Source organism: Trematomus bernacchii, unplaced genomic scaffold (genome assembly GCF_902827165.1).
Source record: "Trematomus bernacchii unplaced genomic scaffold, fTreBer1.1, whole genome shotgun sequence".
Classification (NCBI taxonomy): domain Eukaryota; kingdom Metazoa; phylum Chordata; class Actinopteri; order Perciformes; family Nototheniidae; genus Trematomus; species Trematomus bernacchii.
The window spans coordinates 330,802-354,035 of NW_022987623.1; the positions used below are offsets into that span (position 1 = coordinate 330,802).

Genomic DNA, 23,234 nt, shown 5'->3' on the forward strand with positions numbered 1-23,234 from the left:
AATCTTTTTCCTCTTCCAGTTTAGTAATTGTACGGTTTTGTCTTTCAGGATGGCAAAGTGGTATTAGGAGGGCCCGGCAGCTACTTCTGGCAGGGTGTGTAGGAAATACCAATAAAACCCACGTGGAAATCTGTAAAGCCTCAAAATGTCCTGCCAAGTTAAATTTGATGTCTCTGTATTTGTGGTATTTCTAGGTCAGGTGATCTCTGCAGCTAAAGAGGACATTATCAAAGCGTATTACCCTGGGTATTTCATGCAGTCTGTGGAGGGCCAGAAGCAGACCAGACAGGTGAAGTCCGAGCACGACGACAGCTACCAAGGTGAGAGAGGCTCATTTGACCCTGTGATATCTGAGGGGGGGGGACAAAGCCTGATTAGTGGTAGAAAGAGAACAAGCCCTAATTTTGAATAAAAGTCTCAACTGTGAGAAAAAGTCTGAATTCTGAAAAAAAGTTGGAACATTTGAGAATAAGTACATTTTTGAGAAGATGTCAACATTTTGAGAAGACGTCAGAATTTTGAGAAAAAGTCAAATTTTTAGCAAAAGTCTGGATTCAGCGAAAAATGTCTGGATTCTGAAAAAAAGTGAAATTTCTAAGAAAAATTCTGAATTTTGAGAAAGTGGGAATTTTAAGAAAAAGTCAACATTTAAGAAAAAGTCAACATTTTGAGAAAATGTCCAAATTGAGAAGACGTCAACATTTTGAGAAAATGTCAGAATTTTGAGCAAAAGTCTGGATTCAACGAAAAAAAGTCAGAATCCTGAAAAGAAGTCACATTTCTAAGAAAAAGTCTGAATCTTTAGAAAATGTCCACATTTTGAGAAAAAGTCAAATTCTGAGAAAAAACTAAGAATTCTGGGGGAAACAATTATTGACAATACCATGACTTTATATTTAATCTATGAGCATTACATATTCTCAGCTATTCCTATCTGAGCCAGCTAAGTAATGGAAACCCTGGCTCTGGTGAACTCTCCGTGTTAACCCCCCCCCGCACATATCTGTATTTACATAGCCTCATGTCTGTCCTCTGGTCCACAGGCTACTCTATCGCTGTTGGGGAATTCAGTGGTGATGAGGTGGAAGGTAAGCCAATGAAATTAAATTGGGTATGCACGCTCACAGCCAAAGTTATATGAAGCGTATAGGAATAAAAACGTAAAAACTGCTGGCACATAGAAGAGAAAATACTCCAGCTGACGTGAACATAAAGTAGAATATTTTAAACAATCTTCGAGCTCCATGTGGTGTTTTGTCTCCTAAATCTTTGCTTCATCTCTCTCAGATTTTGTGGCCGGCGTTCCAAAAGGACTCAAGCTTTATGGATTGGTAAGAAAGATGAATCATCTATCAATAAAGAGAAAGAAGACAGCCTCCAGTGTTCACAGTTAGACTTATTATCGCAGTGAATTCCTAAACCACAGACGGTGTTTATATAATAGCCTGTTAAAAAAAGACCATATGTGGCTTCTGTGTCGCAGGTGTCGATTCTGAACGGTACCGATCTGAAGACCATCATGAACTTCACAGGCGAGCAGGTGAGTCGCTCCTATCAGAAATAAAGACTACTTCACATCTCATATCTTAGACTAACGGTCTGTTTCGTGGTTTGCAGTAAATCTCAGTTATTCGGGGGGAAAGTGCAGTGGCAATTTGTGCAAATGGTTCTGGGAATAGAAAGGGCTCCGAGCTCATTTAAACAGTGATGATTGACTCGGCTGAATAAATATAATCACGAGTGAATTTGCAATTCAGACTGCCCCGACAATCAGTGTGCTTTTTAAACTCAAGGTTCATAGACAGAGAAACTCCGAAAATTAAACTGACCTGGAACAGAAAAGGCTGCGAGCTGTAAAATCCATCAGGCTTTCATGTTTCGTTTACTACAGCTTTCTTTTTCTAGTAACACAGAAATCAAGATTGTAGTAGCATGATTGTTTTGTGTTATCTTATGCCACGAGAATCAGGGGGATTACCCTTCTGAATATCGTCAGCATAGCTATGATTTATTATGGTTTGAAAGATTATCTAGCCAGATATTCCTGCTGTGTACGGTATATTAAAGGGGCCGTATCCTGCTGATGTTCAGGTGTATATCAGTATGTAGTGTCTCTACTTTAAAGAGTCCTCTCCTGCTGATGTTCAGGTGTATATCAGTATGTAGTGTCTCTACTTTAAAGAGTCCTCTCCTGCTGATGTTCAGGTGTATATCAGTATGTAGTATCTCTACTTTAAAGAGTCCTCTCCTGCTGATGTTCAGGTGTATATCAGTATGTAGTGTCTCTACTTTAAAGAGTCCTCTCCTGCTGATGTTCAGGTGTATATCAGTATGTAGTATCTCTACTTTAAAGAGTCCTCTCCTGCTGATGTTCAGGTGTATATCAGTATGTAGTGTCTCTACTTTAAAGAGTCCTCTCCTGCTGATGTTCAGGTGTATATCAGTATGTAGTGTCTCTACTTTAAAGAGTCCTCTCCTGCTGATGTACAGGTGTATATCAGTATGTAGTGTCTCTACTTTAAAGAGTCCTCTCCTGCTGATGTTCAGGTGTATATCAGTATGTAGTGTCTCTACTTTAAAGAGTCCTCTCCTGCTGATGTTCAGGTGTATATCAGTATGTAGTGTCTCTACTTTAAAGAGTCCTCTCCTGCTGATGTTCAGGTGTATATCAGTATGTAGTATCTCTACTTTAAAGAGTCCTCTCCTGCTGATGTTCAGGTGTATATCAGTATGTAGTGTCTCTACTTTAAAGAGTCCTCTCCTGCTGATGTTCAGGTGTATATCAGTATGTAGTGTCTCTACTTTAAAGAGTCCTCTCCTGCTGATGTTCAGGTGTATATCAGTATGTAGTGTCTCTACTTTAAAGAGTCCTCTCCTGCTGATGTTCAGGTGTATATCAGTATGTAGTGTCTCTACTTTAAAGAGTCCTCTCCTGCTGATGTTCAGGTGTATATCAGTATGTAGTGTATCTACTTTAAAGAGTCCTCTCCTGCTGATGTTCAGGTGTATATCGGTATCTAGAGTCTCTACTTTAAAGAGTCCTCTCCTGCTGAAGTTCAGTGTATATCAGTATGTAGTGTCTCTACTTTAAAGAGTCCTCTCCTGCTGAAGTTCAGTGTATATCAGTATGTAGTGTCTCTACTTTAAAGAGTCCTCTCCTGCTTCATAGTGTCTAGTGGGAACACAGGGATTTTAGCCCTTGCAGACCATTTACATGCACACAAACCTATATAACACACTACAGGAGAGGGAACACCCATAAAAGCAGAATAGGGCCCCTTTAATGACTTTCGATGGTTAGATTTTCATTCATTAAAGTTGTGGATTCCCTTTTTCTTCACAGATTGGATCATATTTTGGGTACACAGTGGCAACGACGGATCTCAACAGTGATGGGTAAGTTGTCTGTTTTCTCTCTATTCTCAGATAATTATCCAGCGGTGTTTAGATTGGACGCCACCAACATCTCATTACAGGCGTCGATGTGTATGAATGAGTTTGTGTTAGAAAAATATCACTCGCCACCGGCTTGAGCTTCAATCTCAGGATCCATGTATTTATAATCCTCTCAAGAATGGAAGTAGTCATCACATACAGAGCATCAACTAGTTCCTGAACAGTGTCCTTCACATGCTGATATCCAAGAGAGGGAGTTACACAGTCACAAGATGGAGGAATAGAAAGCAGTATTCAATGTTTACTTCAGATTAGCTCCACGTCAGAAATGATCATGCTTGTCATATGTCTATCTCCATAGAGGCTGAATCATCATGTTAATCACATAGCTATCATATGCCTAAAACAGTCCTGATGCTCTTCTAGGTAATCAGACATCCTGTCATGCACACAGCTACAGTTGGGATACCTTTGTTAACAGTTTGTGTGATTTCTCTTTTAATGCAGTTTGACTGACCTGCTGGTTGGCGCTCCCATGTTCATGATGCGAGGATCCGATGGTCGTCTGGAGGAAATGGGCCGGGTCTATGTTTACCTGCAGAGAGACCCCCTGCAGAGAGACGCCCAGCAGCTGGAGCTCCTCCTCCCTCACCTGACCGGATCCCAGGTGATGGGGAGGTTCGGCAGCACCATCGCACCTTTGGGAGATCTGAACCAGGACGGCTTCAATGGTAAGAATTTGATTGTGTATATATAGGTATATACATATTTGCATACGTATTTTTACATATATTTGTTTTTGTATTCGGGATTGAGGGAAACGGTATTTCGATCTCCATCGTCTGTACACACAAACTGAAAGATTGACAATAAAGTTGACTTTTGACTTTGATAATAAATACCTAATATCTTTCGTCACGTTGTCCTCGTGCAGACGTGGCCATCAGCTGTCCGTTTGGCGGGGAGGACCAGCAGGGTTTGGTCTACATATTTAACGGTTTCTCCGAGGGTCTGAAGGAGAAACCCTCGCAGGTGATTTCGGGTCAGTGGGCTGCAGGATCGGTTCCTGCCAGCTTCGGGTTCTCCCTCCGAGGAAATAAAGACCTGGACATGAACGGATACCCAGGTGAGGAAGACTTCTCCCATTATGCACGACCAACATTACATTTGTATTGTGTTTCCTAACTCTTTTAATTTACTTCCTCAGATCTCATTGTCGGTGCCTTTGGTGTCAATAAGGCGGTTCTCTACAGGTATGATCGTTTGAAACATATACAGTGTTGTATAAAGATATTCTGGTATTGATAATAATAATAATAATAATAATAATAATAATAGCTATATTTTTTGTTTATAGTTCATCTGCTTTTCACTTTCAGGAAATGTAACTTTTTTTTTTTGTACACTTTAGTAGAATCTCTCCACCTTCACCTCCAGGCTTTTCCTTTAAAAAAGTCTAAGTCATTTTTGATGATAAGTTCTTTAATCTACACATAGTCAATGACACATTGGACTGATTATCTTTCAAATCTTGTACAGTTATTACAATAAGATCATACTTATTCAGGCTGTGATAATAGTGTAATGAAAACCTGATATCATGACCGACATTAAAGGGCCCATGTCATGCTTTTCTGGTTATTACCCGTCCCCTTGTGTGCTATGAAGGTTTTTATCCATGTAAACGGTCTGCAGAGTCACAAACCCTCAAAGTACACCCTGTAGCGAGTAAAACTCTAACACAGAAAATACCTGTCTATGCTGCCCCAGAACGCCTCGTTGGACATTTCTCTTTTTCTTCCTGGGTACAGTGACGTGACCATGCCCAAATGGACCAATCCGTGGAGCCGTTACGTTAAGTCCGTGGATTGGTCCATTTGGACCAATCCACGGACTTCCTCACACACACACACACACACACACTCAATCTTTTCTCAGCTGCAACTCCGCCAATTTCTCCTCCCTGAGACGGCGGGACGCGGCGAGGCTGTGAGTCGGTGTGTGAGCACACACACAAACTCCCAGCCAGGCTGCGGGTGTGTGTGTGTGTGTTCGGGCTGGGTTTCGCTGTGTCTCGCTGTCTCGCAGACGGCCACTGGGCTCATAGGGAGGGGGGGCGGCAGGAGCTCCAACAAGCCGTGTTGGACAGAGAGTGAATATGAAAGAGATGCTGTATGAGAAACCAATGTGATTTTGGAAAATTGCACAGTATAAATCTATTCTAGTAGACCTCAACAATGGAATTATGATCAGTAGAAATGGCCATGACATGGGACCTTTAAATCATGCTGTTTGTTTAGAGGAATCATTTGGAAATGTGCTTATTCACTTACTTGGCGACAATATCAATGAACGTCAACACTGAGCTAGTTAGCTTTCGCTCAGCAGAAAGAGTGGAAACAGTTGGAAATAGCTTTCATAATTCTGTAAAAAGAACAAAAAACCCACCGTATGTGTAAAAATGAAGTTTAAAAAGTTGTTCTAAAGAAGCTCTTTTTTTAGTTTTGAAAGAGCCATGCTAGCAGTTTCCCTCTGCTTTCATTCATTATGCTAAGCTAAGCTAACTGTCGTATTTATAGACACTGTATCGCTTGGCAGGCGTTTAGTTAACCTTAATGTCAAGCTTTTTCTTCCAATGTCTAATGTCATTTTTGAAGATAGGGTATTTAATCTGCTTCCTTTCTGTTTAGATCCCGCCCCATCGTGAACACCAGCGCCTCTCTGACCGTTTCCCCCACCATGATCAACCCGGAGGAGAAGAACTGCATCGTCACGAATGGAAACAGCAGCGTTCCCGTTTCCTGGTGAGATTCCAGCTCTCAGCTTCCTGTGACTCTGCTTCACTTCTGCTGCTGTTTGTTTGACCCAAAACACGGGCTTCCCCCTCTTCCTGCACATGCATAAACAGTGACAGGAAGTCCTGATAAGAAATAACCTTCTCATCAGCAGTCACGATATTAATTTCTACCGGGCTTATCTGACCTACTTTCTAAATGTCTTCAGTGTGCGCAGCAGCAGGAATCACACGCTGAATAGCAGCATTGTTGGCACTTTTTCTCTTTGCGCAGAAAAGGAAACAGACGAGGGTTGCTCGCTGCTTGACATGGCGACCCCCCCCCCCCCCTTCCTCCATTTTCCAGATCCTGATCCATAAAGGAAACTCTTGTATACACATGTGTCTTGATTACACTACGTTGCCTGGTGATGAGGAGTTTTTTTGTGGGGGTGAAAGGAGAGCACAGGGGGATAATGGACGGGGAGGGGTTTCTCTCTGCTGTTGCTTAGAATGAGATATTGTTTGGTGGGGGGAACACAGCTGGGAAACATCAGGACACGTAGACTCAGAAACAGGAGCTTACACATGAACTCATTACTCCTCCAGAGAAGGCCTTGTGCTCTCTCTTTCTGTCTCATTTTTCACCTTTCCGGTGTTTTTCTTCTCACTTCGTCCTGTGTTTGCTCTGCGAATCTTGTGTGTTTAGTAGTAAGTGCATTAAGTACTTTTACTCAAGTACTGTGTTTATGAGGTTTCACTTTTAGGTACTTTACTGGAGTGTTTGCCTACTTTACTATACTTCTACTCCACAAACATTTGGGAGCAAATAATGTACTTTTCACTCCACTACATTTATTTATAAGCTAAAGGAGGCTAATGTTGGGCTATAAAGGAACTACAGCACGGTCACATGACTTCACGTCACCACCGCTAAGCTAAAGGCGGCTAATGTTGGGCTATAAAGGAACTACAGCACAGTCACATGACTTCACGTCACCATCGCTAAGCTAAGGAAGGCTAATGTTGGGCTATAAAGGAACTACAGCACGGTCACATGACTTCACGTCACCACCGCTAAGCTAAAGGCGGCTAATGTTGGGCTATAAAGGAACTACAGCACGGTCACATGACTTCACGTCACCACCGCTAAGCTAAAGGCGGCTAATGTTGGGCTATAAAGGAACTACAGCACAGTCACATGACTTCACGTCACTACCGCTAAGCTAAAGGAGGCTAATGTTGGGCTATAAAGGAACTACAGCACGGTCACATGACTTCACGTCACCACCGCTAAGCTAAAGGAGGCTAATGTTGGGCTATAAAGGAACTACAGCACGGTCACATGACTTCACGTCACCACCGCTAAGCTAAAGGCAGCTAATGTTGGGCTATAAAGGAACTAGAGCACGGTCACATGACTTCAGGTCACCACCGCTAAGCTAAAGGTGGCTAATGTTGGGCTATAAAGGAACTACATCACGGTCACATGACTTCACATCACCACCGCTAAGCTAAAGGCAGCTAATGTTGGGCTATAAAGGAACTACATCACGGTCACATGACTTCACATCACCACCGCTAAGCTAAAGGCGGCTAATGTTGAGCTATAAAGGAACTACAGTACGGTTACATGACTTCACGTCACCACCGCTAAGCTAAAGGCGGCTAATGTTGGGCGTGATGACGTTTAGTCGTCTCGTTTAGACACTTGTCAGCAGATGCAGTTTTAAAATGTAACAGTGGAGTATTCACGGACATATTTTATGTTGTAGAACAAAACGGTAAAATCTCTTCAGCTTGTGTTAACCACAGACTTTATTTCAGGCTTACAACCAAAAACAAAATCAGAAAGCCATTGACTTACAGACCAGGGGACAGGCAGTGCTAAATGCTGACTCATTCCAGGTTTAGGACTCATTCCTGCACAACTCTCTATATATTATTCAAAAAATTGCCATTCTACATGATTAGTTATTTTAGATACGGTACTATTTTGGTGCCAATACTTTACTAGAATGCAGGAGTTTTTCTTGTAATATTTGACACTACTTCTACTTGAGTAAAGGGTCTGAGTACTTCTTCAATCTCTGGAGGATTGGGGGGTTTTGTGTTTGCAGCTGATGTCATGGGAGAGCGATCTGAAGGCTTACTCAAACAGCTATCCACTGGTCAGCACTGAAACATGAGCCCCCCCAATTTCACCCTTCTTAACTCTGCTATTCCTTTAGCGTAGAAACGGAGACGCTCAAATTTATCAGCTCCGGCTGGTGAAAGCGTGTCTCCGTTATTTGGCATTTTCTTCATTTTCTGCATTGTTTTCCCATTACGTCCCTGGCCTTGTAATGTGGGGGCCATGAGAGGAAGTGGGGGAACGATTGAGGGCAAGTGAGGTTTCCTGTGTGTGTTCAGTATTTATTCTGAATCTCTGCCATAAGTGGATGTGCTTCTCTCATCCTTTCCCTTCTGTCCAACACAGTGTCAACCTGAGTTTCTGCATATCTGCGGAGGGGAAGCACCTACCAGACGTTCTAGGTGAGCCAATTCTCCACATCTGCACTTACTTACAAACAAGGAAACTCTCAAAAAACCAACAATAGTGATGTTTTAAACCCACAACCTTATGTAGGGATGCATGGTGCAAAATATATTGATCAAACCTCTTCTGTTCCCGTCGTTCTAACCTCTAATTACTCATATACAAGCGCCATTATATTAAACCTACATAGACTACATTGTATTCTGCAGATTCTTTTTTTTTTTTCTTTTCAAACCTGTCATTACGTGGCTCAAACACATTCATCACGCCATGAATGCTCATTTGTGCTGCAGATTTCCAGGTGGAAGTGCAGCTGGACAGCAATAAGCACAAGCAGAAAGGAGCCGTGAGGAGGGCTCTGTTCCTGGACTCCCAGCAGCCTTCGCTCCAGAGGAGTGTGAGGGTGCGACATGGCGAGCGCGTGTGCAACAACACCAAGATCTACCTGAGAGTAAGCATTCATTCTTTCCAATAAATTATACCCTGTGCAAACGTTATATATACTGGCAGAGGTGGGAAGTAGTGGAGAACAAATACTTTGTTTCTGTACTTAAGTACATTTTTCTGGTATCAGTACTTTACTCCAATACTTATTTTTCTGACCACTTTTTACTTTCTACTTCTTACATGTTGAACACAAATACCTGTACTTTCTACTTCTTACATTTTGAACACAAATACCTGTACTTTCTACTTCTTACATTTTGAACACAAATACCTGTACTTTCTACTTCTTACATTTTGAACCCAAGTACCTGTACTTTCTACTTCTTACATGTTGAACACAAATACCTGTACTTTCTACTTCTTACATGTTGAACACAAATACCTGTACTTTCTACTTCTTACATGTTGAACACAAACACCTGTACTTTCTACTTCTTACATTTTGAACACAAATACCTGTACTTTCTACTTCTTACATTTTGAACCCAAGTACCTGTACTTTCTACTTCTTACATTTTGAACACAAATACCTGTACTTTCTACTTCTTACATGTTGAACACAAACACCTGTACTTTCTACTTCTTACATTTTGAACACAAATACCTGTACTTTCTACTTCTTACATTTTGAACACAAACACCTGTACTTTCTACTTCTTACATGTTGAACACAAATACCTGTACTTTCTACTTCTTACATTTTGAACACAAATACCTGTACTTTCTACTTCTTACATGTTGAACACAAGTACCTGTACTTTCTACTTCTTACATTTTGAACTCAAATACCTGTACTTTCTACTTCTTACATGTTGAACACAAATACCTGTACTTTCTACTTCTTACATGTTGAACACAAATACCTGTACTTTATACTTCTCACATTTCCCAAACAGGCTGGTTCCTTTAGTTTGAATGTGTGTTTGGTGGCGTGATCATTATTATTTAGAGTCATTGCGTGCCTATTGATTTGAACACGATCCGTGTATCCATCATTTCCTGGTCTTCTCTAAAGAAGAGGGACCAATGAAAACGTTGTCATGTTGCCGTTGTTCAGCATGGAAACATTCATTAGCTAACAATGACATTATTGTTCTATTAATATAAAGGGAGGTCAGGTACTCTTTAAAACAGCTGCTAGTTATGGGTACTTTTTACTGAAGTACATTTCAAAGCCCTCTTTACTTTGACTTGAGTAAAGACGTTTAGTCAGTACTTCTACTTTTACCAGAGTATTTTTAAACACGAGTATCTGTACTTATACTTGAGTAAAGGATGTGTGTACTTTTGCCATCTCTGTATACTGGCGATAAATGTGATAAAAGCAGGTTTTTCTAGTGGTTGTAAGTTACGATCATGATGCAAGCTAAAATCCTGCAAAGATTTTAACAGATTGGGACTTTTTGTGATAAAAACCCTGGTATTTGTTTTGTATTTCAGGATGAGAAAGACTTCAGGGATAAACTCTCCTCCATTTACGTGGCCTTGAACTTCAGCTTGGATCCGAAAGCAGCGGCAGACTCCCACGGTCTGCGGCCCATCCTCAACTATCAGACCACCAACGTGATCGAGCAGAAGGTATTTTCATGTTCTCTACACTTCTTTAATCCTCTGTCCAACACAGATAACCAACACCAGAGAGGAGGACTCGAGCCATGAATTACATGACTTCAGATTTGGCACTTCCTCTTGGATTTAGGCCTTTTCATCTGGGAATACTTGACAACTTCGCCCAAGCCGAAATATATATGTAAATAAGGCAATACATTCCCAGCAAGTCGACTCTAAAATCTCCCAGATCAACTTTGTTTGAACCAACAGCATCCAATCAAGTTGCAGGAAAACCATTAAAAGGGTGTGCTTAGAAACATGTATTCCCTTTCATTTCCTTAAATGAAGAACAAACATTAACGCTATACATTCCCAATAAACTCCCCACATCAAGTAACACAGGGCTCATCTTCGATTCGTGTCCCATTTGAACACAATACATCCGACCTCTGGACAAAACCCAGACCTAAAGGCCTTCTAGCATCAATACATGTTATACAAATGTTCCCTATTAATGAAAAGATGTTTCTTGGATAGCTTTGACACAAAATCTCTCTGAGCTTAGTCTACAAACCTGAAGAGATTCTGAAAGTTTCAGGAACAAAGATTCTCTCTCTTTTTGTCCTGATCCATTTCTATAAAAACCTGTCTGAAAATGAGCTGATCAGATTTTGGCCACTTTATGATGTCATAACGATGTTTTGTCTTGTGTAATCATTAGCCAATCACCAACCAAGGTAACCCCCCCCTCCCCCACCTTATCACCTGAATCTCCTCCTAGAGCACCATTGAGTTCTTTTTAACCAAATATCTCTCAGAGGGGTGTGGGGAGGGGCTCCTTATTTTCATCTAAAGTAACAGACAGAGAATCAGCACTTTGGAAACAGGGCTGAAACAGAGGGGATTATGGGTAATGCTGCAATGATCTGTTTGGTGTTTCAGCCAATCAGAGACAGGCTCTGTATATATCTGAGACCTGTGATATATTGATGAAAACAGTATAATAGGCGACCTTTAACAGTACTTAGGTTTGTTCCAGTGTGCAGATATTTCAGGATGGGGCACCAGCAGGCGTTTAGTCCATCTGGTTGAAATCTACCAGTTTTTCACTTGCAGTGAGCAGAGAGCTGCCTCAACATGTGGGCAAACTTCCAGCTGTGGCAGCGCGCACCATATGTTCAGCTTTTGGGAAACGGCAATCAGCGTTAGTCTTTAAACCCCCCCCCTTTTCTATTTTTCTATCGTGGTTTTTTTCTATCTTGTTGGATCAGGACTGCGCTCTTTCATTGATGCCCTTGAAAAAGCTGCTCCAACAGATGTGGTTGAACGTTGACCTTGAGACGAGTTCAAAAATCATCCTGAAAAAAATCTCCCTGCCAATCTGGATCTGTGTTTATGTGTTTTTAGCAGGGGAGACGTATCAGCCTGCCAACATATTTCAATAATCTCTCCCTGCGCTGTGTTAATGTAACAGCGTATAAACAGTGAAGGGTGACTATGATCCGCAGCCTTGATCACACACTCGATGCCCGTTTGATTTCCACATGTGCGCCGTAACGCTTCACCAACTCTGCCAAGTTCCTATACTCTCTTCTAGCTGTGAGAGTGAGAATGAGAGACGGTTGATGTGTTACGACCTCTCTGTCAGCTTAACATCTTCCACATGTTGCAGTTGGGAAGCTAAGGCGTTTCGATGAATCTATTAATTACTATCATTCTCAGATCTCGAGCGCAGAGAAAACAGAAAGGATCAGAGCTGTTGTCACCTCTTAAGAACTTGGACACGACTGAAATTCAGAATCAATGGCCTCTTTGTTCTTAATAATAACATCTGGGTGGACATTTAAAATGGATGCACGATAGATTATTCAATAATACAAAACCAAATGTTTTTCGTTAACAAGCGCAGCGTCTACACACTCACTAGACAGCAGAACATGGTATTGCTGATCTGGACATTTTTCAAGGCCCGATTTTCTAACGCTGTGCATGCAGTCGGCGTTGGACTGGAAGTACCGCAGACCATGAACGGTTTTGAAAACTTCTGTCACGTAGTTGTCATCTTTGCTGATGTTTTTTCGAGTCGTCTGGCCAATCAGAATCAAGATTGTTGCCGGAAGTCCCCACGGAGAATAACTTTGCATTAGAACTATTCTTTATACATCCATGGGTACAACTTCAGATACAAATGAACACATAATGAAATATGACCCCCGGTTTGATGATTGACAGGTCACAGAACAATGGGGGCTATCTACCCTAACCCACAATTTAAAGTCATTAACACAGACTCTCTCCTCTGTGCTCTTCTCTCTGTGAGGAGCAGCAAGCTGTCAGAACAAAGTGAAAAACAAACAATGGCATAACATATTATTAATATGTTGGGTAGTAATAGACTTAGTTATTTTCTTCTCAGAGTGTAGCAGAATGCGTGGTTTATATGTTAGTATTTCTAAAAATCTCCCTTAAGGGATATAAGGGATATATGCATATGATATACGATTTATTGACAAAGGACAAAAGTGGGTCCCGAGGCCTGACCAGTTGAGAACCACTGCTCTAAAGTATACGAAGAAGAGTCTCGGAGGAAAAGAAGAGTCTCAGAAAAAGACTCATATATTTCCAGGGTGTCCGCGGGGTCTTAAAAAGTATTCAAAGTTGATAAATCAATTTAGCGAAAATGAAGGCTATTAAAAAGTATTAAAAAGTATTCAATGGTATTTTCCAAGGTATTACATTTTGTAGCTTGTTTTCAATAAGTATATAAATTGTCCAAAGAGGTTGTATTCTACAGTCTGCCTGAATGTAATCATTGCGTAGGTGTGTATTGTGATTCTGTGTAGTTTATTTATGGCATCCCGTTGGATTTGACGTCATCTGAACAGGACATCGCGCTCACTGCTTGATAGCGCGCGAAGGTCAGTTTACGGCGGTTGCTAAGCAACATCGTTATGGGGAAATGCAAGTTTGCGTCCAAATGGTTGGAAGATAAGGAGGAAGGACGATCAATGCTGTATATAGTCAATGTGAGGTAAAGTGTGTCGCCAAGGTAACCGGTTAAAACTCGAAGTGGCGATGAGGTCTTAAAATGTATGGAAAGGGTCTTAGAAAAGGTCTTAAAAGGTCTTACATTTGACTTCAGGATTCCTGCATATACCCTGACTTTATTATAAAATAAAATAATGAAAAAAGTGTTTTTGTTGTAAACGATAGCGCTGCTGTCAGTTAGATTTGTTAGGAATATTAAAGCATCATCAGTGTTTACTACAACTGACCCTCAGATGTGCATAAACTCCAGCTTAGAAACTTGTTTTTTTACATCCCAAAAAGTGAAATCATCAGTTAAATCCATATGGTGCATCCACTCAGGACTCCGCTCAGTTTGCCAAGTTGTGATTTCCTCTTTCTGTCCTCACTCTGTCACTCTCTGAGGTCACAGTTGTTGATTTTCAGCATCGAGGGGCGTACGGTCGTCAGATAAACAGATCCCTCGTGCACATGTGGCCGAGTTAACATGGCGGTTGCTACGGTGTCCATAATTAGAGCCCCTGCATGGTGTAATGACAAGGGGGGGCGCTTCCACTCCCTCTAATCTCCTCCTACATTTCTATTTATTATCCTCATCGTCAGGGAGCATCATCACACTGCTTGTAATCTGCCTCAGGCCCTCAGAGAGATATCTCATGTCTCAGAGAAGCCCCGCCCTCTCCATATGATGATGTGGTCGCAGGGTGGCGCAGTGTGTGGTAAAAACGTGGTTCACCTCAGGGTGCTGTGATGTGGTGGGAAGTAACAAAGTACATTTTGTTTTACTCGAGTACAACGAAATGCACTTTGCATACAACCAGAAAGTGCATGAGGTTTCTGTAAAGTCACATATTCAGAGATTCAAGATTCAAAGGTTTTATTGTCCTATGCACATAAGCTACAGTGTAGAAATGAAAATGAAATTCTTCTGACCTGAAATACAAAATAAAAAGTAGTGCAAGAAGTCTATATACATGTAAATATAATATGATATGTACAAGAACAGAATATGAAATAAAATAATGTAAATTAAGACACAATTAAATACGATTTATTGCGGTGATAACTATTTATATTAATAAGTATATTGTAAGATGAATGTTTATCGGGGCACTTCACAGAGCACAGAACCAGAAAGTGCAAAGAGTAGTAACGTGAGGTTTCAGTAAATCAACATATCAGATCAATGTACATGAATGTATACATATCAATAAATGATTGTGGATAAGGTGCACATTTAGAGCTTACTGTATACATATAAGGTGCAGGGTTTAGGCCTACGTAAGTTAAATACAATTGTAATGAATATTAAATACAGATATTGTTAATGAGTCACTAGGAGTGGATAATGCTACTTCTTCTTCGATTTTGCATTGAAAAACATGTGATAAAACTTCAACATAATGCATCTCCAAAAAACTGTTTAAGGTACCAGCAAGCAAAACTATATAATATATTAAAACATTGTTTGTGTACAGCAGTGAAATGCTGCTTCTATATATTATAAAATATCACATACGGAGGCAATTTACCATGCTTACTTTTTATACTTGAAGTATATCTTCTCTTGAAAAGACTTCTGTAATTTTACTTAAGAATGTGGGATTTTACTTGTAAATAAGAGTATTTTGACGTTAAGGTATTGCTACTTTTACCTCTGATCATAATCCAGTAATTTCATACATATATCTGGTACTGAAATGGGCCTTTAGGCATAACGAGTACTCTTACTTTTGGTACTTTAAGTAGAACTTCATGCCAATACTTTTGGACTTTTGGAACATTTTTCCGCCCAGCATTTCCTTCTCCTCGAAACAGAAAGCATATGTTCACAGTGACCTCACACTCTGAGCCACAACAAGTGTGTGTGTGTGTGTGTGTGTGTGTGTGTGTGTGTGTGTGTGTGTGTGTGTGTGTGTGTGTGTGTGTGTGTGTGTGTGTGTGTGTGTGTGTGTGTGTGTGTGTGTGTGTGTGTGTGTGTGTGTGTGTGTGTGTGTGTGTGTGTGTGTGTGTGTGTGTGTGTGTGTGTGTGTGTGTGTGTGTGTGTGTGTGTGTGTGTGTGTGTGTGTGTGTGTGTGGTGTGTGTGTGTGTGTGTGTGTGTGTGTGTGTGTGTGTGTGTGTGTGTGTGTGTGTGTGTGTGTGTGTGTGTGTGTGTGTGTGTGTGTGTGTGTGTGTGTGTGTGTGTGTGTGTGTGTGTGTGTGTGTGTGTGTGTGTGTGTGTGTGTGTGTGTGTGTCCACCATGTTGCTGCAGTCTTCCTGTTGTCTCCCATAAGCAGATCTGTGATTTATCTCGTGTGCCTAATTCTCTTCACGTGTGAAAGTGTGATCATCACCCCGTTAAACTTTTTTTTGTATCTCCCTCTTTGTGCATGTTGCAGGCTCAGATCCTGCTGGACTGTGGAGAGGACAACATCTGCGTTCCCGACCTGAAGCTGGCCGTTCAGGGGTGAGTCTGCTCATTTCCTTTATGAGACCATGCTCCCCTGGGCACAGACATGCCTCTCACACCTCTCTTACAAAGGAGGTGTGTTTCATAGTTGTTTGAAGACGTTTTGTGTCATTTTGAATACGGGATGAAGGGTTGAAGAAATGGAGGGGTCAAGGGGATGTAGGGAGATGGGAGGAGATGAAGGGAGGAAAGGATACATGGATATAGGGACGATGTTAGGTAGGGAGGAAGGGATGTAGGAAAGAAGGAATGAAGGAATGAATGGATATAGGGAGGAAAGGATGAAGGGTTAAAGGGATCAAGAAAGGGGGGGTGAAGGGTTAAAGGGATGTAAGTAGGAAGGGAAGAAGGGTTGTAGGAAGGGATGGATGAATTGATATAGAGATGTATTGAGGAAGGGATGAAGAAAGGGAGGGATGAAGGGATTTAAGGAAGGAGGGAGGGAGGGATGAAGGGTTAAAGGGATGAAGGCCCGGACACACCAATCTGACACCAAAGAACTGACACAGACGGACCCCGACTGTTGTGTCGCCTCGCGTCTCTGCGTTTTGTCTCCATGTGTCGCACTGGAACACACCGCAAAGACTTCAGCCGACGGCCAAGTTGCACGTACGAACTGCGCATGCGTGAGTGGCAATAACTCTCCTTACCAGCAGGCGGCGGTAGTGTGTATTCGTCATTCAAAAGAGGCAACAACCTGAAGACAGACTGCGTGATACACCGAGAGAAGAAGAACAGACTGCGTGATATAAACAAACAACAAATAGCGTGTGCGTTCCATTTTCACTCTACAGCGAGAAGCTCATGGGGCTTTCCCGAACCTGTGTCGAGAGCTGGAGTTAAATGAAATCTCAGGTTTGCCTTCTTAATAGTTTGTTTGGGTCCCTCACTTCCGTTTCGCTTCTCATGCACTGATTCGCTAAGCTGAACAGCCAATCAGAGTGATTTATTTTGCCCACTGCTGAAAAGACCCGACGGTGCGGGACACACCAATCTGAGTAGGGCGTCTCAACGCTCATCGTCGGCCTGGCGCCCACCGACGCCGATAATCGGCCTGGTGTGTCCGTACCTTAAAGGATGCAGGAAGGAAAGGATGAATGCATATAGGGAGGGAAAGCTCTAGGAATGAAGCGATGTGGGTAGGGAGGTATGGGGGGTCAAAAGGATGTAGGGATTTAGGGAGGGAAGGATGGATGAAGGGTCGAAGGATACATGGATGAAGGTATGCAGGGAGGAAGTGTTGAATGGATGTAGGGAAGGAGTCTCTACTGGTGTGTCTTTGAGTGACACTTTTTGATTGAAGAACGGGAGGCCCTCAACCTTTTTGAGCCCCTGTTCCCCCTGGGGGCCACTATTATTTATCCATCCATGGTGTTGTTATATAATCCTAGAAGTCCCATAGTGAATGCATTCCAGGAAAAATACAAGAGCGATAATACTGCGAACAGGGTCAGTGAACTCCTCACCTTGGATCGAGGTCTAAAGTGTAAATACAGCTGTTTGTGTTGTTCCGCTGCTTTGTTTACGTTAGCATACCAGAGCGAGGCTGCTAATGGCTTCAGAGTCAGAGAACATCGCCCTCTGAAAACAGGAAGTAGCTCTACAGGTGCTTCGACAAACATTAGGAGGAAATACAGGAGAGATGAAGGGAGTGTGTCGCTTCTGAAGCTGTCAGCTGCCTAACTCACTTTAATTCAACAAATCTGTTAGCATTTTTCTCACAAAAAAAACAGCCTCCCTGATACTCCCTTCGCTGCTCTGTCATTTCGATTTCACATTCCTATATTTATCTACCATCTGCCTCCATTTTTTTAATGCATCACATATGGAACAACCTGCTACGAGCTCCATCCACTCCAGAAAGTGTGATTGGTGCAATTTGAAATAATAGTTTTTGTCTGCTCTGTTGTGGATTCTCAGTAAGAGCCGGGTTGTCGGGGGACGGCTGTGATTTAGAGGAATTTCAGATTTAAAAAACAAACCCCTGAAATGTTCTCTTGTTCTGCCAAAGCTCATAACCTGTTCCACCGCGGGTCTCCCAGGGAAGCTTTAAGGTTTTCTGGTGTTTTCTCATTTTGAGCCTTTTGTTTGGTTTGAAAAGTACAAATGCCAGTTAGAATCAGACGGGGGGGTTGAGCTGCAGAAATCTTCTCCTGCGCAGCTTCACAGAGCGGCTGTAATTAAAAGCATCTGTGGGGCCCTGTTAGCGAAATGTTCTCATTGTTTCGAAGCTGTGGAGGGAGTGAGAAAAAGCAAAGGAAGAGTGGAGGTGTTTTACAGTCTTACACCGTGTTATTAAGCATGCATGACTTTATTACCATGTTGGCAGAGGTGCTAAGCTCATTTCAAGTTTTGCACTTAAGTGAAATGTTAAAGGGGCCCTATTATGTTAATTTTCAGGTGTACATCAGTATGTAGTGTCTCTACTTTAAAGAGTCCTCTCCTGCTGATGTTCAGGTGTATATCAGTATGTAGTGTCTCTACTTTAAAGAGTCCTCTCCTGCTGATGTTCAGGTGTATATCAGTATGTAGTGTCTCTACTTTAAAGAGTCCTCTCCTGCTGATGTGCAGGTGTATATCAGTATGTAGTGTCTCTACTTTAAAGAGTCCTCTTCTGCTGATGTTCAGGTGTATATCAGTATGTAGTGTCTCCACTTTAAAGAGTCCTCTCCTGCTGATGTTCAGGTGTATATCAGTATGTAGTGTCTCTACTTTAAAGAGTCCTCTCCTGCTGATGTGCAGGTGTATATCAGTATGTAGTGTCTCTACTTTAAAGAGTCCTCTTCTGCTGATGTTCAGGTGTATATCAGTATGTAGTGTCTCTACTTTAAAGAGTCCTCTCCTGCTGATGTTCAGGTGTATATCAGTATGTAGTGTCTCTACTTTAAAGAGTCCTCTCCTGATGATGTTCAGGTGTATATCAGTATTTAGTTCCTCTACCGGGACATGTCTCCATGCTCTAATGTTCAAAAAAGTTTAAATTGTTCATTGAACCCTCTGAACCATTGAAGTGATAAACCCACTATTCCTTTAAATCAAATTCAACAATTACATTTATATAATTCTGAAATGTGCCGTACTGCATGATTAGTACTTTTACTAGAGTAACATTAGTAGGCCTATTGCTACTTTTATTTGCATGTTAAGAAAGTTGTCCATTAATAGCAAAGCATGAATTCTAATCGTCAAACACGAAGCTGGAAAATGTATTTACATTCCTGAGCCACTCTGACACCATGTTACCTGACCGTTGACCTTATTAGTGTTAAACTCTTTTTTTTCTGCGTTGTGTCCTCAGGAACAGGAAGGAAGTGTACCTGGGTGACGACAACTCGCTGACCTTGACTTTCAACGCCAGGAATGAGGGTGAGGGGGGTGCGTACGAGGCGGAGCTATACGTGGTGCTGCCCCCCGAGGCCGACTACAGCGGCATCGCCAGGAATAATGAGGTGAATATGAAATGATTATAGCCAGAGGCAGAGGTGGGAAGTAGTGGAGTACAAATACTTCGTTACTGTACTTCAGTTCATTGTTCTGGTATCAGTACTTTACTCCACTACTTATTTTTCTGACGACTTTTTACTTTGACTTCTTACATTTTGAACACAAATACCTGTACTTTCTACTTCTTACATTTTGAACACAAATACCTGTACTTTCTACTTCTTACATTTTGAACACAAATACCTGTACTTTCTACTTCTTACATGTTGAACACAAATACCTGTACTTTCTACTTCTTACATGTTGAACACAAATACCTGTACTTTCTACTTCTTACATGTTGAACTCAAATACCTGTACTTTCTACTTCTCACATTTTCCAAACAGGCTGGTTCCTTTAGTTTGAATGTGTGTTTGGTGGCGTGATCATTATTATTTAGAGTCATTGCGTGCCTATTGATTTGAACACGATCCGTGTATCCATCATTTCCTGGTCTTCTCTAAAGAAGAGGGACCAATGAAAACGTTGTCATGTTGCCGTTGTTCAGCATGGAAACATTCATTAGCTAACAATGACATTATTGTTCTATTAATATAAAGGGAGGTCAGGTACTCTTTAAAACAGCTGCTAGTGATGGGTACTTTTTACTGAAGTACATTTCAAAGCCCTCTTTACTTTTACTTGAGTAAAGAAGTTTAGTCAGTACTTCTACTTTTACCAGAGTACTTTTAAACACGAGTATCTGTACTTCTACTTGAGTAAAAGATGTGTGTACTTTTGCCATCTCTGGCCAGAGGAATGTTTCTTATTGATTGTCCTGAGCTGTGGTTTGACACCTCTGTCCTCTGGTTCCTCAGAGCCTGACCCAGCTGACCTGCAGCTATGAGACGGAGAACCAGACCCGGTACCTCAGCTGTGATCTGGGAAACCCCATGAAGTCTGGCATCAGTGTAAGGACACTTTGATTTTCTTTCAAATATTAGCATATTGAATCTATGCAGGGAAAACAATTACAACGGTCTGTTTGAAATATGTAGGTGTTACCATACACAACTGACAAAGGGGAACAACATACTTACATACTTACAGGCCCGGCATATGTACTACAGCGTCTCCAGCGGGTCGAGCGGTCTCGTGTGAAGGGACACATTTATTGAGCCGTATCCGTGTGAACGGAATACTTTTTTGATATCGAATTTGGTTCGTTTCGTTTGCGTTCCCGTGTAAATGGGGTCTAAGACACAGACTTATTGTTCATAATGTAGCACTATCACCTTTGAATGCCCCACCCCCTCAGTTTTGGGCGTGGGTCATCTTTGACCTATGACCCCCCCTGGTGTCAGGCATGCATGGCACTGTACACAACATCATAGTTTCCTGCTCTTTGTAGGGAAAAAAAGCTGCTTTCGTGTCCAGGTTGGGTGTGAAGAACACAGGAAATGTTGTGACAGGAAGTACAGAATCAGACCCGTTAAGGTGCAGTCAAACAAGCTGGCCTGCTTTTGATAGGTAGGAAGACAGTCAAATACCTGGAAGAGAGACAGACATTTAAAAAAGGATTTGTTGTTGTAAATTCTGCCTCAAATCAGTCTGAAATGTTAGCTCACAAAAAGGTAGATACAGAGACTTAATGTGCCAGATTGTGTGGGGAACAAATGGATCTGAAATTATAGTTTTTAGAAAGGGCAAAGTAAGCCACGTTTTAAAGCTGCCCACGTGTCCTGCATCTGTCTGCTGGGTACACGAGGAGTTCACTGACACACCCAAGAAAATCACACATGAATCAGATGATGAGTGCAGTACAGAGGGGAGGAATGGCTGTGGAGCCTTAAAGGAATAGTGAACCACCCAAAGAGTCTAAAATATACACGTCCTATCATAGCTGTACTGCTGTTTATTAATCTAGATAGTTTTGGTGTGAGTTGTCTAGAGTCTGCCTTCTCTCCATTGTGATTATAGTCCTTTAAGCTGAAAAAATTATATTTTGAAAAACGTAAAAACCCTAAAAAAAACATTTTGTTCAGCAGAATAATCTCCACATATTAACCCCACTTTATGATTTTCTTAAGTAAGCTAACGTTAGGCTTTAAAGGAACTACAACACGGTCACGTGACTTCACTTCACCACCGCTAAGCTAAAGGAGGCTAATGTTGGGCTATAAAGGAACTACAGCGCGGTCACATGACTTCACGTCACCACCGCTAAGCTAAAGGGCGCTAATGTTAGGCTATAAAGAAACTACAGCACGGTCACATGACTTCACGTAACCACCGCTAAGCTAAAGGGCGCTAATGTTAGGCTATAAAGAAACTACAGCACGGTCACTTGACTTCACGTCACCACCGCTAAGCTAAAGGAGGCTAATGTTGGGTTATAAAAGAACTACAGCACGGTCACATGACTTCACGTCACCACCGCTAAGCTAAAGGAGGCTAATGTTGGGTTATAAAAGAACTACAGCACGGTCACATGACTTCATGTCACCACCGCTAAGCTAAAGGGCGCTAATGTTGGGCTATAAAGAAACTACAGCACGGTCACATGACTTCATGTCACCACCGCTAAGCTAAAGGGCGCTAATGTTAGGCTATAAAGAAACTACAGCACGGTCACATGACTTCATGTCAACACCGCTAAGCTAAATGTGGCTAATGTTAGGCGTGATGAATGTATCTTGTCCGGTTGTAAAGGAAAGCGCTATGTTATATATTTCTTACGTTAGTTATCCCAGATATTCCAGAGAAATGTGTAATTTTAATCAAAGCGTTTCACGGTCATTGTAGGGAAATTAAAACTCAATCAAGCAGCCTGGGGATGGAGGGAAAAAATCGAAGACATTTCTAATATTAAACACGCAAATTAACTCGAAAAAAACTCGAAAAGCTGGTGTTTCCTTTTAGTTAGTAATTTGTTTAAAAATGATCAAGGTTCAAGGTTCTTTATTGTCAATCTGACATAGCTACAGAGTAATTATGCAGTTGAAAATCTTATGTCACAGGCTTCTCCAACAATGCAACATAATAACATAACATAATAACAATAAGAGCAAGAGCAATACAAAAATAATAATAGTTATAAAAATGAAATAAAGTTATGATGTGGAATAGTGCAGTATGAGTCTATATACAAGTTATTGGAATGATATATATATATTAGGTATTAGATACATACTACTGAGTAGCAGTTGAATGTTTGAAGTTGTTTCAACAGTTCAATTTTTTAACAGTCTCACTGCCCGCGGGAAGAAACTGTCTCCGAATCTTCTTGTCCTTGCCAGGATGCTGCGGTAACGTCTGCCAGACGGCAACAGAAAGAACAGTTTGTGGCTGGGGTGATGGGGGTCTTTGATAATCCGTAGTGATTTCTTCCTGAGCCGCTGGGAGTAAAGGTCCTCCATGGATGGCAGCTCCGTCCTGGTGATGTGCTGTGCAGTTTTCACCACCCTCTGTAAAGCCTTACGATCGAGGTCGGTGCAGCTGCCGTACCAGGCCGTCATGCTGCCAGTGAGGATACTCTCTATCGTGCACCTGTAGAAGTTGCAGAGTATCCTGGAATCCATTTTGAACCTCCTCAACCTGCGGAGGAAGAAGAGCCGCTGTCGAGC

The 23,234-nt window shown here is 41.7% G+C and overlaps 1 protein-coding gene across 2 annotated transcripts in view; it reads left to right on the plus strand.

Moving 5' to 3' along the window:
- itga5 (integrin, alpha 5 (fibronectin receptor, alpha polypeptide)) overlaps positions 1-23,234 on the plus strand; it is a 77,593-nt gene that overhangs the window by 37,384 nt on the left and 16,975 nt on the right. For both annotated transcript variants that reach the window (XR_004556136.1, XM_034132836.1), the window contains exons 6-21: positions 49-94; positions 195-320; positions 1,044-1,088; positions 1,288-1,331; positions 1,484-1,540; positions 3,344-3,396; positions 3,904-4,127; positions 4,331-4,522; positions 4,604-4,649; positions 6,087-6,200; positions 8,649-8,704; positions 9,002-9,159; positions 10,596-10,733; positions 16,114-16,181; positions 19,483-19,633; positions 20,487-20,579. Coding sequence is in view for 1 of the 2 variants with exons in the window: in XM_034132836.1 (XP_033988727.1) it covers positions 49-94; positions 195-320; positions 1,044-1,088; positions 1,288-1,331; positions 1,484-1,540; positions 3,344-3,396; positions 3,904-4,127; positions 4,331-4,522; positions 4,604-4,649; positions 6,087-6,200; positions 8,649-8,704; positions 9,002-9,159; positions 10,596-10,733; positions 16,114-16,181; positions 19,483-19,633; positions 20,487-20,579 (1,611 nt within the window). In the remaining variant the exon portion in view is untranslated. The remainder of the gene's footprint in view (positions 1-48; positions 95-194; positions 321-1,043; positions 1,089-1,287; positions 1,332-1,483; positions 1,541-3,343; positions 3,397-3,903; positions 4,128-4,330; positions 4,523-4,603; positions 4,650-6,086; positions 6,201-8,648; positions 8,705-9,001; positions 9,160-10,595; positions 10,734-16,113; positions 16,182-19,482; positions 19,634-20,486; positions 20,580-23,234) is intronic.